The sequence below is a fragment of the Eptesicus fuscus genome, chromosome 10 (genome assembly GCF_027574615.1).
Source record: "Eptesicus fuscus isolate TK198812 chromosome 10, DD_ASM_mEF_20220401, whole genome shotgun sequence".
NCBI lineage: Eukaryota > Metazoa > Chordata > Mammalia > Chiroptera > Vespertilionidae > Eptesicus > Eptesicus fuscus.
Window position 1 is genome coordinate 37,612,975 of NC_072482.1, and position 25,967 is coordinate 37,638,941.

The 25,967-nt window shown below is 39.8% G+C and overlaps 1 protein-coding gene across 1 annotated transcript in view; it reads left to right on the forward strand.

Moving 5' to 3' along the window:
* MEI4 (meiotic double-stranded break formation protein 4) overlaps nt 1–25,967 on the forward strand; it is a 119,667-nt gene that overhangs the window by 53,614 nt on the left and 40,086 nt on the right. The window contains exon 3 of the mRNA XM_054722458.1: nt 17,424–17,555. Coding sequence (XP_054578433.1) covers nt 17,424–17,555 — 132 coding nt within the window. The remainder of the gene's footprint in view (nt 1–17,423; nt 17,556–25,967) is intronic.

Consider the following 25,967-nt stretch of genomic DNA (forward strand, 5'->3'; position numbering starts at 1 on the left):
CCAACAGTGGCACCAAATGGGGATGCCATTCAGATGAACTGTTGGTTTTACAAATGTGAAACTCAGAAGAGCAGTGTGGATTAGAGATCAGTGTGGGAACCTTTAACATTAAGAAATACAGAAATTGTTGAAATAAACTAAAATAGAGTGGTGGGGAAAAAAGAGGAGCAGGGCTGGTTCTGGGTCAGTCTAGCATCTTAATGTGTGTAGGAGGAGAGAAGAGGACCCGCAAAGGAATATACCCCGCGAGGAGGTTGGTTCAGAGGCAGTTTACTCTCTGAAAATTGTGAGAATATCTCAGGTTGAATTCCCTGGGAAGCAGATTCTGGGAAGAGGTGTGATGTGCAGGATGTTTATCCAGGAGTCCTTGGGATCCACATCTGTGGAAGACAAGGATTGGAAGGAGGATAATCGGGAGAAATGGAGTCAGGATGTAGGCCCAACAGCAAGCTTGGTTGACCTCCAAGAGCTCTGGAGCTAGAATGGTCCTTTAGAGCTGTCCTGAGTTGGGCCCAAAGGCCAGATCATTATACTTCCGGTGGAATATGGGCCGCCCTACAAAGGGACATGGCTTCGAGTGAGGTCGCTCCGTGGAGCTGAGGCAATAGCTGACAGTTGAATGCTATCTGCTAACCGCACTCCTAGCAGCTGTGACAGTTGCTTCATTGAACAGGCATCTGCATGGCCATCAGTGTCTACCACGAGGACAAACTAGATGAGGACTGATACGTGACTTTTGTTTACTTACTTACTCAACATAGTTATTGAAGATCTAAGGTATGCCAGGCAGATTAAGTGCTGGTGGATAAATGTGTAAAACAAATATTACATGTTGTAATAAGTACAGTGAACTAAGAACAGAGTTAAGTAATGAACAATACAGGATTAGGATTTCCTTAGCTTATTTAAGAAGTCACTTGTGACCTTTGCAATAATAGTTAAGTGCAGTGGTTTGGGTAGAAACAGACGGAAGTAGTTTGAGCAATGAATGTGATATTTTTGTTTTGAAAGAGATAAGTTTTGATTTCTATTTGAAAAGGTAACAAGCCAACTTCCTTTATTGAAAACATACAGATTAATAATGACTCCTGGATAAGGTTGTCTTATATTTAGTTTTTAGAATCATTTAACTTCTGGTCACTTAATTGATTCTTAACCCTATTGACAGGAAAAGTATCATTCTCTCCATTTTATAAGTGTGGATACTGGAGTGCATAGAAGTTGAGAAGCCCATCTTTTCACATCTTCTCCACTAGTCTTTCCATCAAATCAAGCTGACCTGCTAACTGTTTGGTATTAGAGAGAGCTTAAATATATTTTATCAAATTCAAATTATCATGTTGCATGAGAGTTTCCAAGTGAAATATATTATTTGGGACATGCTTATACCAAGAAATTATTCATTGTTTATCTGAAATTCGAATTAATTCTATTTCCTGTATTTTAATTTGCTGAGTCTGGCAGCTCTAGTTGTATGACACAATGAGGTTTTCAGCTTCCTTTACAGTGTGTGCTGCAAAGAAAAAAAGAAAAAGGAAAGAATCCCTTGATAGCATGTGCAATTGGCAATACTAGAAAATATAAGACCTATGTTGATGGGCATGCCTAAGTGAATGCAAGTTAAAGTGAGCTAAATCAATGCATGCTGAGCAAGTCTGGCTTGTATATGTTGCCCACTATCAGATGTGGGATCTCATTAATGTCTATCGAATCTTCCCAGGTGAGAAGAGACATGACAAGACCGTTTTAATGAGTATAGAGGTATACTTGGCAGATGGTCTAGCAATTTCTATTGCCAAGCAGCAAAAATCTGTAGTTAACACTTGAATGGATCTCTCAATCTTCTTCCAGGCCACCTGTTGGGGACTCTGGCAGTCTTGCACTGGCCTCAGAATGGTAAATGTTCTGGAAAAAGGGAATAGGAGCAATTTTTCCCAGTTCACCATGATTAGAAACTGATCTGTAGGCCAGCTGCTGCCAGCGAAAGCATCTTTAAGAGTCTGATTATAGAGATAAAACTGTACATGAGCTTCACCGGAGGCAAAGAAGTCATCTGCCTGGTGCCAGGGGATAAAAGGAAAGGCAAGTTAGGCAATACATTTCACAGGTATTTGTTTTAACCCTTTGCACTCGCTTGCTTTTTTCTCGATTCCTTTATTCTTTTTTTTTTTTTAATTTCTTTATTGATTAAGGTGTCACATATTTGTCCTCATCCCCCCATTCCCATCCCACACCCCTCCCCACGGATGCCCCCACGCCCCTGTTGTCCTTAACCATTGGTTAGGCTCGTATGCATGCACACAAGTCCTTTGGTTGATCTCTCCCCCCTACCCCCACCCTCCCCTACCCTCTCTCTGAGGCCCGACAGTCCAATCGATGCCTCCTTGTTTCTGGGTCTGTTCTTGTTAATCAGTCTATGTTGTTCATCATTTCCCCTAGATGAGTGAGATCATGTGTTACTAGAAATATACTTATAAGAACCGAATGTGAGACGAGCAATAATAGTTATGCTGACAGGCAAATGAATCAGTCTGTAGTGAGTTTCTTTCTGGACCAACAGTTCTTTTGAGACCCAATTTCAGTGTCCACCAGTTCCTTATGTGTACATGTCAGCACTGACTTTTCAGCTCTGGATGGTGGACAAATGGTGGTAATGCAGGTCCGACTCCCTCTGGTTTTGTCTCGCCCGGACCCAGGGGCGCGGCCTCACCCGGACCTGGGATCCAGCCTCACCCGGACCCAGGGGCGCGCGGCCTCACCCGGATCCAGGGGCATCGATTCCTCTATTATAATGCTAACCGTGTCGAGTCACACTCGACATCCGAGTGCAAAAGGTTAATATCAGTGTTAATCTCAAGCTAATACTGAGCCCCTAAGCTAGCGATTTTCAACCCTTTTCATCTCATGGCACACATAAACTAATTACTAAAATTCAGTGGCACACCAAAAATATATTTTTGCCAGTCTGACCAAAAAATACATATAATTTTAATTCAGTCACACCAAATGGCTACTGTCGTGTTGGCTGCTGCCATTTTTTAAAAGAGATTTTTATTAATTTTTAGAGACAGAGAAAGGGGGAGGGGGAGATAGAGAAAGAGAGGCATCACATGAGAGCAAAACATGGATTGGCTGCCTCCTTCATGTCCCCAACCAGGGAACAAGTCGCAACCCTGGCATGCATGTACCCTGATCTGGAATTGAACCGGCAACCTTTTAGTGCACTGGACGATGCCCAACCAACAGAGCCACACAAAGTTGTCATTTTTTTTTATTTGACAATCTAAGGGAAAAGAGGTCAGTGCCCTTGACTAAATAGTCAGGTATTGCATGCTTTAAAAATTCTTGCAGTACACCAGTTGAAAATCACTGCCCTGGGCTATTATTTTTATAACTAGGGACCCAGTGCACGAATTCGTGCATCTTGAAAGGAACTGAGGGCCACAAGGCTGAGGTGGGTACAAGGGCAGGTCTCGGCTCATCCTCTGCACCCCCGCCTGATCCCTCCTGCCACAGCCCTGCTCCCACTGCTGCCGCTCCCACATGCTGATGGTACAGAGTGATTGGAGCCAACGCCAGCAGTGGGTGTGAGTGTAGCCAGTGCCATCAGTGGGTGCGAGCAGTGGCTGCTGTCCTGATCGCCCCTCAGGAGCAGGGGGAGGTGGAGAAGCCCTCGGGTGATTGGGGCCGGCAGCCACTGCTCGCACCCAATGACGGCGCTGAGCGATAAGGACTGGTGCTGGGCATTGGCAGTGGGTGCGAGCAGCAGCGCCAGCTGCAGATGTGAGCGGGGCTGGCACCCACAGCAAGTATGAGTGCCAGCCAGGACCGTGGCACACGGGAGCAAAGAATTTTCAGTAACCACCAAAGGCTCACCCAAATGACAGCGAGTGGCGCCCCACCTTGGTCTGGGGCCCCCACTTACTTGCTCTACCATCCTGCTGTGGCCCACGCCTGTCATGTTCCATGTGCGCCCCCTGGTGGTCAACGCACGTCATAGCGATCGGTTGTTCGGTTCTGCCATTCGGTCTATTTGAATATTAGGGTTTTATATAGAGAGATGTAAAAATTAATTAAAACAGACTGTGGGGGCCTTTTCAGTACTTGGCACTATTAATATTATCTTACTGCTATTAAATGGAAGATACATGTCGTAGACACTCTGAATTTTTAATAATCAAAGGTTAATACATAAATAGGTCACAAAATATAGATGTGTCCACAAATGTAATACATTTTTTTTCTGGTACACAAGCAGCAGTATCTATCCTTATTTATATTTGGATATTATAAATGGTTTCTTTTTATATTGTAAGAATCCATTGTCTGTCTCCAAATTAATGCATATAAATATATCTTCTTGATTAGATCTCTTGCTGTGAGCAGGAAGAGAAGGAAAAAAATCAATCTACTTAAAATCACAACTGCTTATATTGAAATTGATTGCATGGTTGGATATTCAAGGGTATTTAATTAAAGCTCAGTTGTACTCTAATTTTCTTTTAGCAATTTATTAAAGTTGTGTAAATAGATATCAGAGTCATCATTCTTTTGTTTATAGATGCATCTCTAGTATTGAAAAACAATTTTTTTTAAGCATACATGTCTGTTTGTCTGACATATACTTAAGAAAACAGTTCCTTGTATCAGATTAAATTTATTGGGGTGACATTGGTTAATAAGATTATACAGGTTTCAAGTGAAAGTTCTTCGATATATCATCTGTATCTTGCATTGTGTGCCCATCACCCAAAGTCAGACCTTCTTCCGCCATCATATATTTGATCCCCTTTACCCTTTACTACCTCCCACCCACCTTCCCCTCTGGTAACCACCATACTGTTGTCTGTGTCTATGAGTTTTTGTTTGTTTATTTGTTCATTGGTTGCTTTCAGTTTCATATCTCACATAATACTATGCTTTCAGATATTATTTCTATAGTTTGTAGTGTTTTAAAATTAGTGTGTATATGCAAGCAAAGATATGCATTCATCAGCTTTTTTTTTTTTTTTTTGCTAATTTGAGACACTCAAAATAATTATTTGGATGTATGTACTTGGTTTCTAAGATCTTTTTCTAGGCAATTAATAAACTCACAGTATATAATCTAGTTTAGGATCCTGAGATACGTGTGTGGAAATATATCTTATTTCTGTTCAAAAGAAGATACTTAAATAATGATAATCTTTTTCTGTGGATTTATAGCTAAAGCATATTGATTATAGCTTTTCTTTATTTTAGTGTTCCCTAAGTATATGCTTCCTGAAAAGCTCAATACTAGAATATGTAACTGCTGTTGTGAACTCATATGGATAAATATTCTTTGGGGAATTTACAAAGAAGCATTTCCTATATTCCTTAATTATCAAAAGCTTACATATGCAAATTCTAAATATTTATTTTGATTACACAAATCATATGGTTCAGTGAATATTAATGTATTAATTTAGATGAGAAAAAGATTAAGCAGGTAGAACTTAAAAAAAAAGTTTTTATTGATTTTTAGAGAGAGTGGAAAGGAAAGGGAGTGAGAGATAGAAACATTGATGAGAGAGAGATATCAATTGGCTGCCTCCTGCAGGTCCCCACTGAGATCAGGCCCAAAACCCTGACATGTGCTGGACCAGGAATCTAACGGGCAACCTCTCAGTGCATGGGTCGACACCCAATCACTGAGCCACACCGGCTGAGCAACCAGGTCGAACTTTTGAAGGTGAAAACAAAAGGATATACTAAACTATATATGCATAGATTCTGTAGGGAATTGTGTCAATCTCACTGTTCTTAATTTCATTTGGAGTCAGAAGAGGAAATGAGCTACTCTCCAGGCCAGTTATCTAGTAGTGATACAGACTTTGACTCCCTGGAGTGGAGGTTGGTTTGGGGAGCAAGGTAAACATCTGATACTTTGCCTAGGGTACCGCAAAAGGTAGCCTTCATATTTCTTAGTCCATGGATACTTTCATGCAGTGGTGCCGAGGCATTAGGAGAGCAGGTGAAGCCACATGGGCTTTAATTCTCAATCCTCCAAAAGACCACCAGGAAAAAACTATTGATTAAGCAAAGCAAAGTTTATGGAACAGCCCTTTGGCACAGTTGTGGTATTTACAAATGGAAAAATTCAGGAAGCCTATTTATAGAATTTTAGAGCCTGAGCCCAATGATTTTTAGGTGGGTCTTGCCAAGGGTCAAACTGATTGGGACTGGCAAGAGTTTGTAATGTAATAACTTTGGATTGGTGAGCATAGCTATGTGAGGATGCTGAAGCAAGTGTTAACAAGCAAGTTATTTTGATTGACCACAATTTTTTCTTCTAGAGCTAGTATTTCCTGTTGGAAGCAGCTATGTTTTAATATTTTTTAATACAGGGATAGAAAAGAAGTCTTTGTACCAGTATTGTTTAGCATAAGATCAGGAAATTGTATTGTACTTGGTCCAGTATTGCTTAGCTACTTACCGGTTTCATTTGTCAGCACTGACAGCTAGGTATGTTCCCCAAAGTGTCAATGAGAGAGGCAACAAACAAACAAACAAACAAAACATCTATACTCTTCTCCTTTGTCTTTTCTGTCTCTCGGCTCTCCGCAAAAGCTGGCCCATAGCTTCTTCAGAACATTCTTATGAGGCCACCTATTCTGACACTATGCTGGGCTCTTGAGTCCTGATTCTTTCCAGCATCATGTTATCAGAAAATGCAGAAGCTTGATGATCAACGTAGCCATCCTTGTTCCCTGAGTACCCCCTCCTTTAGACCAGATCTGATATTTGGTTGATTTTGAGTATTGCATGATTTTAAATATTGCAGGTCATTTGGTCATATTTCTCTGATCAAAACAACATAAGAAATGATTTTCTTTCTGCCAGCTCTTTGTAGCTACAATTGGTATTTAACTTTTCCTCTCATACTTTCAGTTTTATGGTTAAATAATCTTACTGTGTGTGTTATCATTTGCTTTATTTATTCATTCAACTATTGATGGACACTTAGGTTGTTTTCATATCTTAGCTATTGTGAATAATGTTGCTATGAACATACATATATGTTTTCAAATGGTGTTTTTGTTTTCCTTGGATAAATACCCAGAAGTGGAACTGGTGGATCTTATGATAGCTCCTTTTTTTATTTTTATTTTTTGAAAAACCTCCATACTGTTTTCCATAGGGGCTGTACCAACTTACATTCCCAGCAACAGTGCTAAAGGGTTCCCTTTCTTCACATTGTTGCCAACACTTGGTTTTTCTTGTCTTTTTGATGACCGTCATTCTAACAGGTGTGAGGTGATACCTCATTGTGGCTTAGATTGCATTTCCCTGATGGTTAGTGATGTTGAGTATCTTCTCGTGTTCTTGTTGGCCTTCTCTATATCTTCTTTGAAAAAGTGTCTATTCATATTTTCTGCCTGTTTTTAATTGAATTGTTTTTTTGTTGTTACTAGAGGCCCGGTGCACGAAATTTGTGCACAGAGGGGGGTTGTCCCTCAGTCCAGCCTGTACCCTCTCCAATATGAGATCCCTCTCACAATCCAGGACTGCTGGCTCCCAACTGCTTGCCTGCCTGCCTTCCTGATTGCCCCTAACCGCTTCTGCCTGCCAGCCTGATCACCCCCTAACCACTCTGCTGCCAGCCTGTTTGCCCCCAACTTCCCTCCTCTGCTGGCCTGGTCACCCCTAACTGCCCTCTCCTGCAGAGTTGATCACCTCCAACTGCCCTCCCTTGCAGGCCTGGTCCTTCTCAACTGCCCTCCCTTGAAGGCCAGGTGCCTCCCAACTGCCCTCTCCTGCTGGCCATCTTGTGGTGGCCATCCTGTGTCCACATGGGAGCAGGATCTTTGACCACATGGGGGCAGCTATATTGTGTGTTGCAGTGATGAGCAATCTACATATTACTCTTTTATTAGATAGGATAGAGGCCTGGTGCACAGGTGGGGGCCAGCTGGTTTGCCCTGAAGGGTGTCCCGGATCAGGTGGGGGTTCCCTTGGGGCGTGGGGCGGCCTGAGCGAGGGGCCTGTGGTGGTTTGCAGGCTGGCCACGCCCCCTGGCAACCCAAGCAGAGGCCCTGGTATCTGGGATTTATTTTCCTTCTACAATTGAAACTTTGTAGCCTGGAGCAGAGCCAAGCCTGGGGCTCCCTCCGAGGCCTGCAGCCATTTCTGTTGGGGTTATAATTGAAACTTTGTTGCCTTAAGCGGGTGGGCCCAGCCAGGGTGTGTGAAAAGCTTTGCTTCCCCTGTTGCCAGCGGCAACCCTGGCCTGCTCTCTCAAGCTCCATTCTGCTGCCATTTGTTTGAATTTGTTTACCTTCTATAATTAAAACTTTGTAGCTTGAGTGGAGGCTTAGGCCTGGCAATGGCAGGCGGAAAGCTTGGCTTCCTCTGTTACCTAGGAAACCTTGCTCTCGGTGGCTGTAGCCATCTTGGTTTGGGTTAATTTGCATGCTCGGTCTGATTGGATGGTGGGTGTGGCTTGTGGGTGTGTCGTAGGTATGGTCAATTTGCATATTTGTCTATTATTAGGTAGGATTGTTTTTGAGGTGTGAGTTCTTCATATATTTTGGATAATAGTCCCTTATCAGATAAATATATGACTTGGAAATATTTTCCTCCATTGAGTAGGTTGCCTTTTCATTTTGTTGATAGCTTTTTTGCTATGCAGAAGCATTTTGTTTGTTATAGTCTCACTTGATTTTTTCTTTCATTGCCTTTTCTTTAGGTGTTACACTCGAAAAAAAAAAAAAAAAATCATTGCCAGAACTGATGTTAAGGAACTTACCACCTATGTGTTCTATTAGGACCTTTATGGTTTCAGGTCTTACATTCAAGTTGTTAACCCATGGCCAGTTAATTTTTGGGCATAGTATAATAGAGGGGCCCAGTGTCACTCTTTTCCACATGGCTGTCCAGTTTTCTCAGCACTATTTATTGAACAGTTTATCTTTCCCTTATTGTATATTCTTGGCTCTCTTGGCATAAATTAATTGACCAGATATGTGTAGGTTTACTAGTATTTCTGGGCTCTCTATTCTGTAACACTGATCTATGTGTCTGTTTAGATTACTATAACTTTGGATTACATTTTGAAATCAGGGAGTGTGATGAATCCAGCTTTGTTCTCTTTTTTTTTCAATATTGTTTTGGCTTTTTGGGGTCTCTTATAGTTCCATACAAATTTTAGAATTGTTTCTATTTCTCTATAAAATACTTTAGAATTTTGATAAGGTGGGAATTGTATTGAACCTATTAATTGGTTTAGGTAATATGGACATTTTAACAATATTAATTCTTCCAATCAGTGAGTATAGACTATCCATTTATTTGTGTCTTCTTCAATTCCTTTTATTAATGTATTAAAACTTATAGTATACAGATCTCTCACCTCCTTGATTAAATATTTCCCTAGGCATTTTTTGATTCAATTATAAATGGGATTTTCTTTATTTCTATTTCTGAGAGCTTGTTCGTGTATAGATATGTGACAGATTTCTATATATGGATTTAGTATTCTGCAACTTTATTGAATTAATTAGCTGTAACATTTTTTTGGTGTAGTCTTTAGGGTTTTCTACATATAACATCATATCATATGCAAATAGTGACCATATTGTTTGCCTTTTGCTTATTTTTCTTGTCTAACTGCTCTGATGAGTACTTCTAATACTTTGTTGAACAAAAGTGGTGATAGTGGGCTTCCCTGTCTTGAGGTTTGCTCCCTTACACCCACTTTGTTGAAAGTTTTTCTCATAAATGGGTGTTGAATTTTTCTGCATCTATTCAGATGATCATATAATCTTTATCCTTCATTTTGTAAATGTGATGTATCAAGTTAATTGATTTGCAGATGTTGAATCAATCTTGCATCCCTGGAATAAATCCTACTTGATCATGATGTATGATCCTTTTAATGTATTGTTGAATTTGTTTTGCTAACATTTTGTTGAGGATTTTTGCATCTGTGTTCATCAGGGATATTGGCCTGTAATTTTCTTTTCTTGTCTGATATAACCATTTCAAAAAAGGGACTTATTAGCATGAAAGACAGAGAAAGGGTTTATCTGTGGAGAGGGAGAGGGGTGCTAGCCAAGTTTCATTTCTTGACCTGGGGGTGGTACTTATTACATAAGTGTTTCTTTTCTATTTGTTAAAATGTTAATGCTTGTGTGTGAGTGTGTGGTTTTATAACAACGCACTTTTCTGTATACAAGTTATAGTTTGCAATGAAATGACCTTACAATTAATTATGTAGTCACTATACTCTTGCAGACGCAAGAGGACATGACAGGAGTGTAGGAGTGTGTGGGTCAGTCTAAAGAGGACAATTTAGTAAGAATCTTAGTAGAAGATGCAGGCCTTCAACATACTCAACAACGGGTTTTCTTGTGAGGTGATACTGAACGCTGCTTTAATGAGAATAAAAATAAGAATTCTGGCTGGAAGTAGAATCCAGTACTGGTAGAAACCCATATGGACAAACATGTACAGTTTTGATGTTGAGGGCCACATTCTTTGTGTACTTCTAACAAATTTCCCCTTGGTTTGAATCTAGAATTTTGGCAGGCATGATGTTGTTTCAGTTAGACACTCACTCCATAGCCTTTCCCACAGGACAGAGAAAGGTAGCAAGTGAGAATCTATTTACAACTGGATCATAATCTAGCTGTTTTCAAGAGTCTACCTATCTTTATTAATCGGTTCTCCTTATACACTGAGTGGCCAGATTATTATGATCTATGAACGTATAATAATCTGGCCACTCAGTGTATATCCTATATAATAAAAGGCTAATATGCAAATTGTCCCCTCGACCAGGAGTTCAACCAGCAGGCAGGCCAGCCAACTGCCCATGTCCTCTCCCCTTGGCCAGGCTGGCCAGACTGCTGGCTCTCAACTGCTCGCCTGCCTGCCTTCCTGATTGCCCCTAACTGCTTTTGCCTGCCAGTCTGATCACCCCCTAAACAATCCCCTGCCAGCTTCATCACCCCTAACTGCTCTCCCCTGCTGGTCTGTTTCCCCCCCCCCCCAACAACTGCCCTCCTCTGCAGGCCCGGTTGCCCCCAACTGCCCTCCCCTTCTGGCCATCTTGTGGCAGCCATCTTGTGTGTTGGAGTGACAGTCAATTTGCATATTACTCTTTTATTAGATAGGATATATACACACTGAGTGGCCAGATTATTATGCGTTCAGAGATCATAATAATCTGGCCACTCAGTGTATATGGTCCCTTGTCCTTCTACAGATGGGAAAACAAAAGAAAAAACTCATAGTGATTATAGGAAGTGATGTTGACTTCCCTAAAGTATCAGCAACTTCTTTTACATGTCAAGGCTGCAGCAGGGTCTGAGTCTGGTCAGGGGATTCCACAGTGTGCAAAGGTGGCCAGCAAAGATGCATGAACTCCTGAGCTTGACTTGATGTTGTCATCTGGGTCTTCTTTTTTCTTTGGTCTGTGGGCTGATTTCTGTTGAGCTGTGGCAGATTTATTGTCCGTCAGAAGCCCAAACTAATTTCTGAATATGCCCTCAACTATACTAGTATATAGTATTGGCTCCAAGCCCTTTAAGGCATCACCAAAATACCTTTTATATCACTTCTGTTGAACACTAGAAGTGTGGAGCTAATACTTTATGACCAAGATATTTTTATTAATGAGAAGTGTTAGACTTCTCTTTTTCTTATTTATAGAAATTTTCTTTGTTTTGCCCTTGATTTATACTTATTCCTGAATAACAACCAATCACTAATCCTTTTCATTCTTAAAATTTTTGTAAGCAATCCTCCTGTCTTCATCTAGATAGCTACAATTTTATTTTTTATTCTCCCTTCTATAGGCACATTACTGTAACTACAATTAACTTGCTTACTAAGTTGAATTAAGCTAAAATACTCTCTTATCTAGATGTTTTAATACATTGTCAAGTTTATAAGTATATATTTTAAATTACTATTAATAGTAAATATTTATACTATTATTGGCAATTTCTGAGCTTCAAATTTATCATACCCATGCCCAATCCAATCCGATACTGCTGCTCAAAACCTCAGATCTAATAGGAGCCAAAAATGGACTGGCAATATAAGTACTATAACTTGACCTCAAGTAAACACACAAACAGTGTACTCCCTAAGTGATGCTTTGACCGGTAAATCCTACCTAATAATAGACACATATGCAAATTGACCATACCTTCACTATGCCCACGATTGGCCAGGAGGCGCGGGACTCGGGGTAGCCGATTGGGCCGGCGGGATGCTGAGCCATGGCTGTGCTGCGGCACAGAAGTGGCCTCTGGGGCAGCGAGCCCACGTCCCGTCGCGGACCATCAAAAGTGGGGGAGCTGGGTGCCTGTCCGCTCCGGCACCAGGCCGTGTAGAAGGCCTGGTGCACCAGAGGACAGGCACCCAGCTCCCCCGCGATCGAAAGCGGGGAGCTGTGTGTCCGCTCCAGCACCAGCGGACCCCCTGCCATCAAAAGCGGGGAGCAGGCTGCTAGCAGTGTCTGCGGAGCGTGCTAGGCTTTGCGGGGCAGTGGATATGGACTGGATGGCAGGTTAGGCCTAGGGGACCCTACACGTGCATGATTTAATCATGCACTGGGCCTCTAGTTTATTATAATTGTAAATACCTCTATTTGGAATGCTCTCTTGTTAAATGTTCAATTCCAGTTTGTCCTAGTGAAATTCTTGCCATCATCTGCCATCACCGTCATATTTATTTTTTAAAGCCTATGTTTGCTTACCGCTTCAGGCTATAGTTTATATCATAGTTCTTTTTCACACAAAATCAAGGACTTGGCTTATTACCTGACTAGAAACTACAGACGGTAAAAAATAAATACTTTGTTATTGAAGCTAAACCCCAAGCCACCATTATACTTCTGTGCATTTTTAAAATTGAACGTAGTTTTGTTTTTTTCTTTTATTTTATATATGGTTGCTGTCATCTACCTTATTAGTCTGGAAAATTTCCATTGCCACATAGTCTGTTTCAGGATTTTCATTATGTTTTGGTACGTGTATGTTTACTGCCATAAGTTTTCATTGAAAACTAATGTTTAAAATAAGTGTCCTTGATCTTTCAAAATAGGTGCTTAATTTTCCATATCTTTTCATAAGGTAAAAAAAATCACATGTCCCATTAGAACTAAAACAGTATTTGAGTTACATTTACAGGGTGGGGCAAAAGTAGGTTTACAGTTGTAAGCACACGAAACAGAGTTTATTCTTGTATTATTTTCCCTGTGAACAACTCTAAGCCTACTTTTGCTCACCCTGTATATCAGTCTAATTAGTTTCTTGAATTCATGTTTTCTTGAGCTTTTAAAACAGAAATATCAATATTAACACAACTCTAAAATGAAGTCAAATTAATTTTCACAATTTTTCTTTTCTAGAAACTTAAATTCTTCCTGATCTCAACAAATACACTTTTTTCCCTTTTTAAAAAAAAAAACAACAACAAACTAATCACTTGTTTTTTTTACATGTTTAACTGTATTATGATAGAAGTATTCTATGTTATACATCATTGTAATGTTTGCTATATATAATAGATGCATCCTATTTCCTATGTTGTTGGATATTTAGCTTTTTAAAAACATACAATTTATATATAAACTACCTTTAGTTTTATTCATTAAAAATGTCTCATTTCTTTTGTTCTTAAAGAACAAAATTATGGGTTCATATACTTGTGCCTAGCATACAGTTATAGATTAATTTTTTTCTCTAAGTGTTTTGAGGACAGTATGCCAAAGGCTTATTATGGCTTTTATTTTTGCTGTTGAGGAATTATGTGTCAGTCTAATTGCTCTTTTCTGTTAGTATATATTATGCTTCCCTTACCTGTGAATTCTTGTTGTTCTTATGCCTGGAAAACTTTCTTCCTTTATATTTCCCTATGTTGTTTCTTCTCCAGATGTCTCTATTACAAAAATAAATCTATATAAACATATATTATAACACCTTATTGTTAATCTCTATTCATGTTTACACATTCTCTTTTTTACATTCTGAATGATTTCTTTATATCTATTTACAACTTACTACCTTTCCCTTTACTTCTAATTTGCTATTTTTGTCATTCAATGAGTTTTTATTTCTCAGTTTCAGTTGCTTTTAGGAGATCCAAACTTATTATTACTGTTTAAAAGATGCTGGCTTATTTTCAAGTTTATTTGGTCACTTTTTAGTATTAGTCCATGTTTGTCAAAATTTCATCTGTGGGTTTTCCCAAGAACTAAATTGGAAATGTTTTCCTCAAAAGTGATTTTGTAATGGTTTCCATGGTGAATATTACCAAATATTTAAACAAAAATATTCCCAAAAATTGAAGAGGAAAGAACACTCTTAAACTCAATATATGAGGCCATCATTACCTGGCTACCAAAATCAGACAAGACACTACAGGAAAAGTAACTATAGGCCAATATCCCTGATAATTATCTTTGTAAAAATTATCAACAAAATATTATCAAACCAAACTCAACAGCACATTAAAAGAATCATACACCATGATCAAGGGCAATTTATTTCTGGAATACAAGAATGGTTCAGTAAATGTGATACACCATATAAAGAACTAAATATAAAAAACATATGACTATCTCAATAGATGCAGGAAAGACATTTGACAACATAACACCCTTTCAATATAACAACTCTCAACAAATTGGGTGCAGAAGGAACATTCTAGTACCTCAGGAAGATGGGCTAGAATAGATAAAGATGGCATGGGTGTTGAGCGAGCTTTCCATGGTTTCCACTATGGTAGCCTTGCCTATAATGTTATTGTCGGCCCTGGCCTCCTTGTCAGCCTGTCTCAAAAAGTTCCGCTGTATTTATAAAAGAACAGTGTCAATTAAGATGTAAAGAAGAGAAGAGATGCCATTTTTATAATAGTGTACACAAATTTAATTACCTAATGGTTATATACTCAAGTTTTTGCTCTCATATGAACTTCAGTCATATTGGGGAGACAATAGTTCATACCTATAGTATGGAAAACTCTCTGATGACATTTAGTTCTCAGCAATGTCCTCTACTAGGACTGTACTAACTCTAGAAAAGTAGGTTTTATTGCTAGTATTTAACTTTTCAAGGGTCAGTGAATTAACCTTATATAACCTTCAATACTTTTATATTATCATCCTATCTAATAAAAGGGTAATATGCAAATTGACCGTCACTCCAAGACACAAGATGGCTGTCACAAGATGGCCAGCAGGGGAGGGCAGTTGGGGGGGACCAGGCCACCAGGGGAGGGCAGTTAAGGGTGACCAGGCCAGCAGGGGAGGGCAGTTGGTGGCAACCAGGCCAGTAGGGGAGTTAGGGGTGACTGGGCCGGCAGAGGAGGGCAGTTGGGAGGAACCAGGCCAGCAGGGGAGGGCAGTTAGGGACAATCAGGCCAGCAGGGGAGGGCAGTTGGGAGGGACTAGGCCTACAGGAGAGGGCAGTTGAGGGGAACTAGGCCTGCGGGGGAGGGAAGTTAGGGGCAACCAGGCTGGCAAGGGAGGGCAGTTAGGGGTGACTGGGCCAGCAGGGGAGGGCAGTTGGAGGCAATCAGGCCTGCAGGGGAGGAAAGTTAGGGGGTGATCAGGCTGGCAGGCAGAAGCGGTTGGGGCAATCAGGCAGGCAGGCAAGTGAGCAGTTGAGAGCCAGCAGTCCTGGATTGTGAGAGGGATCCCAGATGGAGATGGTGCAGGCTGGGCTGCGGGACACACACACACACACACCCTTGCACGAATTTTGTGCAACGGGCCTCTAGTTTGGATATTTATAACATTATTCAAGGGCCATACAAAGTTGTCAACTTAAAAATTAGCCTGCTATATCTGGTCAAACATTTCATTAACTCACTCCTAATGCCTTGGCAGGGCCAGACCAAATTATTTTTTGGGCCTTTTGGGTCCAGGTGCTGGGGGTTCCCCACCCCTGCCACAAAGAATTAAATACCGAGAAAGGAGATAAGTAAACATTTAAAGCAGTAGCGAAATACCCAACAGAAGGTTTTAGAGCTTAGATAAGAGTACCCTTTCTTTTCAGGTACAAATAAAATAATAAGTAGTACTGGAGTATTACAAAGGGTGTCTGAACCAATTATATATTTAAGAAATAACGAATAACTAGACTTCTATGGTAATAAATTGATGTGATTTTATGATTAAGTTGATTTAGAAAACTATTATTAATAGCTAGTTATGTATGCCCAGAATAATAATAAAATTGCTTTTGAACTCTATAATCCATTAACTTTATATTGACTGACTTTTAAAGTTAAAATATATCTTTAAAATGTCAATTTGAGCCCTGGCCAAGTGGCTCAGTTAGTTGCAGCATTGTCTCGTACATCAAAAGGTGGCAATTCAATTCCTGGTCAGGGCACATACCTAGGTTGCAGTTTTGATCCCCAGTGCAATGCATGTGGAAGACAACTCATCAGTGTTTGTGTCTCACATCCATGTTTCTCTTTCTCTCTCTCTAAAATCAATAAAAACATATCCTAGGATGAAGGTTAAAAAAAGATGTCATTTTGAAAAATATCTATATTAAGTGTTCACCCTAAAGAATATGAGTGACATGTTTCATATGGCATTTAATATTAAATAAATAATTTTATATATAAAAGCAATGTCTCCTTAATATGCTTTTAAGCTTTTATAGAACAATCACAAGGTAGCTGCTGTTTCTGGGTTTTGAGATTCTCCTTGATGCTTCCTTTCTCCCAGATATTTTAAAGAATATATTTAATGAATTTCCAGCTGTGAGTTATATACACCGTATTTAATGTGATTAATAATCAAATGGCCTTGCTTCTAATAACTATATGTGAAATAGTTTATTGTCTCCAACTTCCCTTTTAATTTTATTAGTGGTAAGTACTTTTGTGGCCTCTGGATGACAATTTAGAGCCCCTCATTATTTTCTCCTCACTCTAAAGTGCTTAGATTTTGACTTGTAAAGACTAGAGAAGTGTCTCCACATAGAAGTGGGACTCATATTACACCAGTAGCTCTCCCCAACTGGGTGAAAGAGAGACATCTCCAAACTTCTCTCTTTCACCCTTTTTCTATATCTGTCTATATTTATCTATCCATCTAGTGGCTACGGGCTTAAGAGTCTTTGTTTGTCATCTTTTTCTTCTTGTATGTAGTCTATCATCTACATGGTTACATCATCTTGATACTTCAGCTAAAATTTCAGTTTTTGCACCTTGTCATACAATTAAAAATATGAATTGCTATATAAAATTTCACTACTTATATTATTACTTATCTATTTCATAATTGTGCTTGAGACTCACCTAGAATTACATTGACACTTTTTGTACTCCCCACAGCATGGAGCTCAGTAGTGAAGCCTTAGAAAATGTCCACTAAATCTATTTTGACCTGACTGGATAAAAAGTAGAAACCTACTCATTTTTATCTTCAGTTTCAGGTACAGCAGTGTGTGTCTCAGAGTCTGGTAACCCTGGGAAGTTGCAGCTTGTTGAGAAAATCTATCATATCTCTGCTTCTATCAGAAGTAAATAGCTTCATTGATGATCTGGATACCATCAATCAGGTACTTATAACTGAAACTGTAACTCTGCTTTATTGTTAATAGGGCTATAGCTTTTCTTTCCCATTCCCTTCCTTCTCTTCTTGCCAGGCTGATATTTTACTTATTACCTCATTTCTTATGCATGTGAATACTATTACTGCCTACTGAAATTATAGAAAGCTTTTTTGTTTTCAGAAAATAGTTTTCAAAATAACATCCTGTTACCTGTACTTGTGTATATATATATATATGTACCAAAGGTGCCACTGGTGACAGCAAAGGAATGCTTAGGTGAATGGCCTTAAATCTCCAAGCAGGCAGCATGTTCCTAAAGCAAAGCAGTGAGAGAAAGGGATGGGAGAGGGTGCTGAGTGGAGCATAGCCTCTGACCAGTGGTGGTTCTTCCTAATTGCTTGTGAGAACCGTCTGGCTAGATTTAAACATCTTGTTCCCAAGCCATATACCATTCATATTAAATGGAGGTCTCTGTGGTTAAACCTCTCCAGGTGATTCCAGCATGTGTCCGAGGTTGAAAACCAGTGCTCTAAGCCCGTTTATATGTATATCTTATATCACTGCTGACAGATATGTCTAAGGAACAGCAGTCATTCCCATATTGTAATGTTGACTGGTATATTATGCATTCATTTTGCTAGCTTATTTAAGATTATTGCTGTTTCTGTGGTAGAATTAAATCCAATTAAAGGAAATCAGAGGCTGTTAGAAATGTTTTGGTAAAGAGGAAAAAATTAAGAATACAAAAATGTATGTATATAATTTCAACTACCTTTAACCAAGTTCTTACTTCTGAGTTCTCTGCACTACATTTAATGGCATATGCCAAAAATACTGTATAATCTAATTGAATTCAGTGAATGACATGGTAAATCATCTAGTCAGCAATTTGTTCAAGTGACTACTAAATGGTAAACTCTCTTAATAACTCTGTTAGATAATGTTTTAATGTAATTGCTACTGATTTCAAGGACTTAGAAGTCAATTTGAGAAAGAAATAAGGCATATTTTACTAATTAGAAAAAGAAAGCAAAGTGTCAAAATGCCTAGTGCTATTTGTAGGAGCTCCAAGATCAAAGAAGTGATCAAGGTAGGTTGCAAGTCTCTGCAAAGACTTCATGAAAAAGTAACAACTTGAAAAATGGCTTTAAGTTGAAAAGGAGACGATAACAGAATATAGAGTCACTGCATGTTTTTGTAAATACGTGTGCCCAGGATTCTGAGAAAACAGGTAAGGTTGTGGCATTTAAAAATAGGAAGTAATGTGGGAAACTAGCTGATCAAGTAAGATTATTTGTGTGGAGAATAACAAAATACAGAAAAAAAATTAGTTATATACTCTCATTTAGTTTTCACAAAACTTCATGAATGAAGTAGTTATATTTTTTACCTACATTATAAGGAAATCAAATTTTAGAGCAGTTAAGTAACTTGACCAAGATTGCAAAAAGAACATATGCTGAAGATGTAACTCAAACCCTGGCCCTCTAATTGTTATGGTGCTAACAATAACACAAGAACAATATGTTTCTGCTATTAATACACTTTACCTGAATTGTCCCTCTATCAATTCTTCTAATAACCCTTCAAGATGTTAGAATTGTTGTTTAAAGACAAGGAAACTCTTAGTTGGTATTCTTTTTTAAAAATATTTTTAAAGTTATTTAATTGATTTCAGAGAAGAAGGGAGAGGGGGAGATAGAAACATCAATGGGCTACCTCATGCATGCCCCCTACTGGGGACTGAGCTCACAACCTAGTCATGTGCCCTGACTGGGAATTGAACCCAGACCTTTTGGTTCATAGGTTGACACTCAACCACTGAGCCAAACCAGCCGGGTTGGTTGTTATTCTTAATAGTAGACAACAAAATTAACTCCAGACAATTTATGCCTAAAAGGATGCATAAATAGCTATTAAATTGTTGGGAGGGCTGAAGAGACCACATGTCTTATTTCATGAATGACTCCCATAATCACCCAGTAGAATTTAGCTACCAAAGGAATTGCTGTCTTTGCCATTATGACCAGGACACTACCTGCTGAATCAAGAAGCTGCTGCTACAGTCAGAGAGTCCAGAAAACATTCCAGCCATAATGTACAAGCGCCAAATGTATGCCCTGTACCTGTCTCACTCTGTGATTCAGTTTCAACTACAAAGTTTTTGTGACTGCATTTGTTTCTGAACCAACAGTTTATGCAGAACCCTAGCAGCAAGGAAGTATAGAAAATACTTTTTACAGTTTTACATTTTTTCACTCTAGTCCAAGGTGTCCATCATATACAAGGCTCAGAGATTTATTTAGTAGCATGCTGGTAAGAGATGGAGTCAGAGTAGGTAGTGAATACAGGGAGGCCATTTGTTTGGGACTCTCAAAGCAATACATCTTCCTCAAGCAGCAATAGAAATAATCACTGGATATAAGAGGTGTTATCCAAAGGACTCAAGGAAAGATTTAAGGTGAAGGAGAAAGGAGAAACATTAATATTGTAAAACTAAGAGGGGGAAAATGTTACCACTGAGAAGGATTAGGTAACTGGGAAGGAATGCTTGTTTGTAAATGGCATAAGTTGAGTTTGTATATATTAAGTTGAGGAAATGATGAAGTAATCTAAATGTAGGCAGATATAAATAGGAAATTAAAACAAGAGAAAGGAGAGGGGCATACATTGAAATTTGGGAAATATCACTATATGGCAATCATGAAATCATAGAAAGAGAACAGGGACTCAGAAAAGTAAAGTGGAATAGGAAAGGCAGATATACAAACAAGGATAGAAGACAAGTTATATATATATGTGTGTGTGTGTTAGATTAGCATTATAAATGTCAGATTAAAATGGTTTAAAATTTTTTGTCAGATATAAATATCTATACCAATAAAAGGGTAATATGTTAATTAGACTGGGAGACCTTTTGGGAGACCTTCCGGACATCCTTCCAGACAAAGCCATGGCGGCAGGGCTGAGGCAGAGGTGGTTAGGGGTGATCAGGCCAAGAGGGGAGGGCAGTTGGGGGCAAGAAGGCTGGTAGGGGTGGCAGTTGGGGGTGAGCAAGCTGGCAGAGTGGTTAAGGGTGATCAGGCAGGCAGGCAGGTAAGTGGTTAGGAGCCAGCGGTCCCGGATTGTGAGAGGGTGCAGGCCAGGCTGAGGGATACCCCCCTCCCCGCCGTGCACGAATTTCAGGCCAGGAGGGGAGGGCAGTTGGGGGTGATCAGGCTGGCAGGGGCGGCAGTTGGGGGTGAGCAGGCCGGTAGGCGGAGTGGTTAGGGGCGATCAGGCAGGCAGGCAGGTGAGCGGTTAGGGGCCAGCGGTCCCGGATTGTGAGAGGGATATCTGACTGCTGGTTTCGGGCCTAAACAAGCAGTTGGACATCACCCAAGGAGTCCCAGATTGGAGAGGGTGCAGGCTGGGCTGAGGGACATCCCCCCCCATGCATGAATTTCATGCACTGGGCCACTAGTTTTATATATAATGTAGATTTTGCAGAAAATCTATAAATAAAAATATAAATATTAAAATCATACTTCACATTTTGTTTTCTTATATCTTAGTTTTCTGCTCCCCAAAAACATCTGTATCATATAATACATAGTTTTCTATTCTGCTTTCTCACTAGAAAATGTGATTTTTTTAGTGACTCAGTAGTATTTTATGGTATTTATGTTCCTTGATTTATTTAGTCTATTGTTGGACATTTAGGTTATTGTTATGCAATTTGATCTCTGATATAAAACAACCATTTTCTAAAACTGACTCATGAAAATATATATTTCAGTTGACTTTATCGAATTAACTGCATTCAATCGTATTAGTGACTTGTATCCCAAATTTGCATATTAAGATTTTTTGAGAAAGTATATAACAATATCTAATTATAATTAAAAAATAAAATTTCTCAGAACTTCTGAAAAAGAATTTTAAAACGTTGTGATAATTTACTATTAACAGAATATCTTTCCCAATGTGAATAGCTAAAAATCTGGACAAAGATATAAATTTGAATTTTAAGACAAAAGGTTGTACAAAACTGTGATTCTGTAGATAGGGAACGTGACATGAGCGCCATGATTGCCTTGACTTTGGGGTTGAAGGCCCTTCCTGGACTGGCACAGATAGAACCCAGCCAAATCCCAGCAGCTTCCCTCAGTGGAAGGGACACATGTGGAGTTCAGGAGCACTGATGTAGATAGAATTTCTAGGTCATGCTCATGGAGAGAAGAAAACTGAAGAGGAATAGCTCAGGAAATGTATACAGAGGTTTTCTTGATTATTTGTTGAATACTAAGTTGCATGTATTTAGGACACTTCACGAGGGCAAGTGAAGAAAATCTATTCAGGAAAGAACTACAAAGAAGATGTGAGTTGAACCATGGCCAGAGCTCACACAGTGCTTGGGGCCACCTTAATTCTACCCAGTCATATTGGCAAGACCTTATTTAATACTCTGGGCAGTCAATAGAGACCCCAAAAGGTTACACCTTAGCAGCACGGTGATTTATAGTCCTAGGATAAAGGCTGTGCTGCATGGATTCTAGCAAAGCTTATAAAGAAGCCCTGAGAGGATCTTGCTGATTCACAGCTAAATTAACTGCCTGCTGGAACAACACAATATAGAACTTCAACAACATGATGTCTTTCATGTCTATCAGCCATTCAGAAAGTATATGTGAAGAAGTAAGAATGTGCAAAATCATAAGCATGAGAAAAATAATCAGTTAATGAAAAATAAAACAAAAAATGACAGAAATAATGGAATTAGCATGCAAGTACCAACATAGCTATTATAGGTATGTTAAAAGAAAACATGAATAGTAAGAGTAAAAATAGGAACCTTCAACATAAAAATAATATATATTAAAGCTGTTAAACACTATTCTAAACATTTCATACTCTTCCAAGGCTTTTACATATTTTTTTACATTTAAAATAGGTAACTATTAACCAGTTTTTTGAGAAAGAGGGTTTGTATCCTCTTATCATCTTTTTCTATAGCTGTGTTTATTTAAATGCTGTTTTCTTAGATGTTGAAAAATCGTTTATATAATGCTGAGGATAAAACTTTCCAAGTATCTTGACAAATATGTGATTTGTATTTCTCCACCTGGAGTTTTTATCAATTGATTTAAATTAAGAGTTTGTAGCTATCATTATTTTTGGAGTGACAGAATTTTCTCTTCATGATTATTGTATATTTACCATCTTGTGACAGAATCACCTTGGTTTCCTATTTATTTTGGGAATAACTTTGAAAAAGTGGCTCCTGTAGGATTCCATAGAGTGCGGACATATTGATTTTCTGAAGACCTGCCTTCTTTGGCTGTTCGAAACTGAGAACAAAATCAAGACATTGATTTTAATTTCCCAATCATTATGCCACTTGGACATTGTATTGGAAAATTTTGTGAGTAACTCCTTCCTTAAGTGGCTTTCTTCCTATATTTAGATAGAATGCAAGCAGCTTCCATAGCTAGGAAAAGCCAGTCAGTAAATAAATAATTACAGAGCATCCATGGGCTGAACATCCTATATAATAAAAGGCTAATATGCAAATAGACCGAACGGCCGGTCTCTATGACGTGCACTGACCACCAGAGGGCAGACACTCAACGCAGGAGCTACCCCCTGGTAGTCAGTGTGCTCCCACAGGGAGAGCACCACTCAGCCAGAAGCCAGGCTCATGGCTGGTGAGCGCAGTGGTGGTTGTGGGAGCCTCTCCTGCCTCCACGGCAGCGCTAAGGATGTTTGACTGCTGGCTGGGAGCCGGCTTAAGCTGTCAGTCGGACATCCCCCAAGGGCTCCTGGACTGCGAGAGGGCACAGGCCGGGCTGAGGGACCCCCCCCTCTCCTGAATGCAGGAATTTCGTGCACCAGGCTTCTAGTCCTACCTAATAATAGACAAATATGCAAATTGACCGCACCTTCGCTACGCCCAAGCCATGCCCACCAGCCAAGCCACGCCCACCAACCAATCAGGACAAGTATGCAAATTACCCCAACAAAGATGGTGGCTAATTTGCATATCAAGACAGCTTAGAAAGAAGCCAAGAGATGCTGAAGGGAGCAAAGCTGCGGAGAAGCAAGCAAGCTGGGGGGGAGGAGCAGAGGCGGGGCCGGGGGAGAAGGAAGAAGAGCGGGGCGGGCTGGCGGAGAAGGCAGGCCGGGGGACAAGGGAGGAGCGGAGGCGGGGCGGGGTAGAGTGCAGCAGGAAACCCTATTGCAGGATTTTTCCTGCAACGGGAACGCTAGTCTTTATATAAAAGAAAAAGGACTTATTTTTAGTAAATTCTGCTTTGTGTGTAAGAATTTTTTAAATAACTTTACAGTTTTTGCCCTGGCCAGCATAGTTCAGTGATTAGAGTGTCAGCCTGTGCACTGGAGGGTTGTGGGTTCAATTCCTGGTCAAGGGTGAGTACCTAGGTTGCAGGTTCTATCCCCAGCCCTGGTTGGGGGCGTGTAGGAGGCAACCAATTGATGTGTGTCTCTCACATCAAAGTTTTTCTTTCTCTCTGGCCCCCTCACTCCTCCCTTCTACTCTCTCTGAGAAAAATCAATAGAAAAAATATCCCCACTCCTTGAGTAAGGATTAAAAATAATAAGTTTACAGTTTTCTCTAGATGTGTGTGATTTTCACAGAATCAGCTTTATGATCAGGCATTGATAAAATTTTATACTACTGAAAGCTGGTTTATCCATGTATTTTATTTTCAGATTTTAACAAAAGTAATGTTTTGTTAATGTGGAAAGGTGACCTGGAAAAGGGGGCATGAATGTTTAGTTTATCTTTATATACATATTAAAGAAAAATAACTCCAGTCCCAGCTCCAATTTGGGCCTGAAGTTGCCTTGAGGTGAGGATAAGTAGGAAGGTGGCAAAGATAACATTTTAGGAAGAACCTAAATCAATAGAAAGTTTCTATGTATGGTATGCCAAGTAAAATCAGATAGGAGAAAGACCAGAACAAGGCACAAAGTAAATAATATAGCGGGTTAGTGGGGGGTCGAGGCTTAGCCCTGACAAAATAGTTGCAGACAGTGAGCAAACTCACATTTGGATTGAACCCTGTGAATCAGAGATCTTATTCTATATCACCTTTACTACTAATTTCAAAGAGATAGGCAATCAACGGGCACAGAGGAAGTAGAAAGAGATGCGGGACATCCTGTGTGGTTCTCAAGGTCCTAGTTTTGAGAAATGCATCTCTGTCCTCAAAAAAGACATGTGGTCCCCAAATGAGACTTTTGTTGCATTTCTCACACTGAGAGACTGAAGTTGTTACAGATCTCCATTTTATAAGATAGATAATTTTACAGCTTATATGGCCATGTTCATGGAGAAATGTCTCCTAGATTAAGTCTGTTTGGTATAAGTAATTCTTTAGCTAGGAATTTTCTACTGAGGACATTCAGTAGATGAAATTCCTTCCAATAACAACTAGCAGGAGGTCCACTTAAGGAGGATATAGGCCTAGTCATCAGCCTCCTTTTCTTTCTCCTGGGGCCTATTCCCAGTAAGTACCACCAGCTTCATCTTCTTCCTCCCAACTTGCTGTCAAGTTCCTGAGGCCTCAGTATGCTAGGAGCATGTTTGTGGAACCAAGTCAAATGAAAAAGAAAATTTCTTTAAGAAGGTGTATTTCAATTCTTGGTATGGTGAATAAGTGTAAGGTATTTTCCTCAAAAATATATATAACATAACAAATACAAGTTTAATACCAATCCTATATAATAATCCTATATAATAAAGAGGTAATATGCAAATTAACCATCACTCCAACACACAAGATGGCTGCCCCCATGTGGACACAAGATGGCCAGCAGGGGAGGGCAGTTGGGGGCAACCAAGCCTGCAGGGGAGGACAGTTGGGAGGGACCAGGCCTGCAGGTGAGGGCAGTTGGGGGCAACCAGACCTGGAGGGGAGGGCAGTTGGGGGCAACCAGGCCTGGCAGGGGAGGGCAGTTAGAGGTGACCAGGCTGTCAGGGGAGTGGTTAGGGACAATCAGGCAGGCAGGCAGGCAAGTGGTTGGGAGTCAGCAGTCCTGGATGTGAGAGGGACATTGGGTCCCAGATTGGAGAGGGTGCAGGCTGGGCTGAGGGACACCCCCCCCCCCCCCCACACACACACCGTGCACAAATTTCATGCACTGGGCCTCTAGTATTGCATAATGAACTACACATTGATAAGAAAAAGAGAAAAACAATCCAATAGAAAAATAGCTAATGCAGTGAAAAGGCAGTTTAATAGAAGAGGAAACACAAAACAAAAGTTAACTTGAATGATGCTCAACCTCAGCAGTACCAGGGGAATGCAAAATTACAAAACAGTAAGTAGTTTCATGATTTACTGATTATATTGACATAATTATTTTTAAAGTTAACTTGAGAACAATATCAGGTGTTTGTGATTTTGTGGGAAA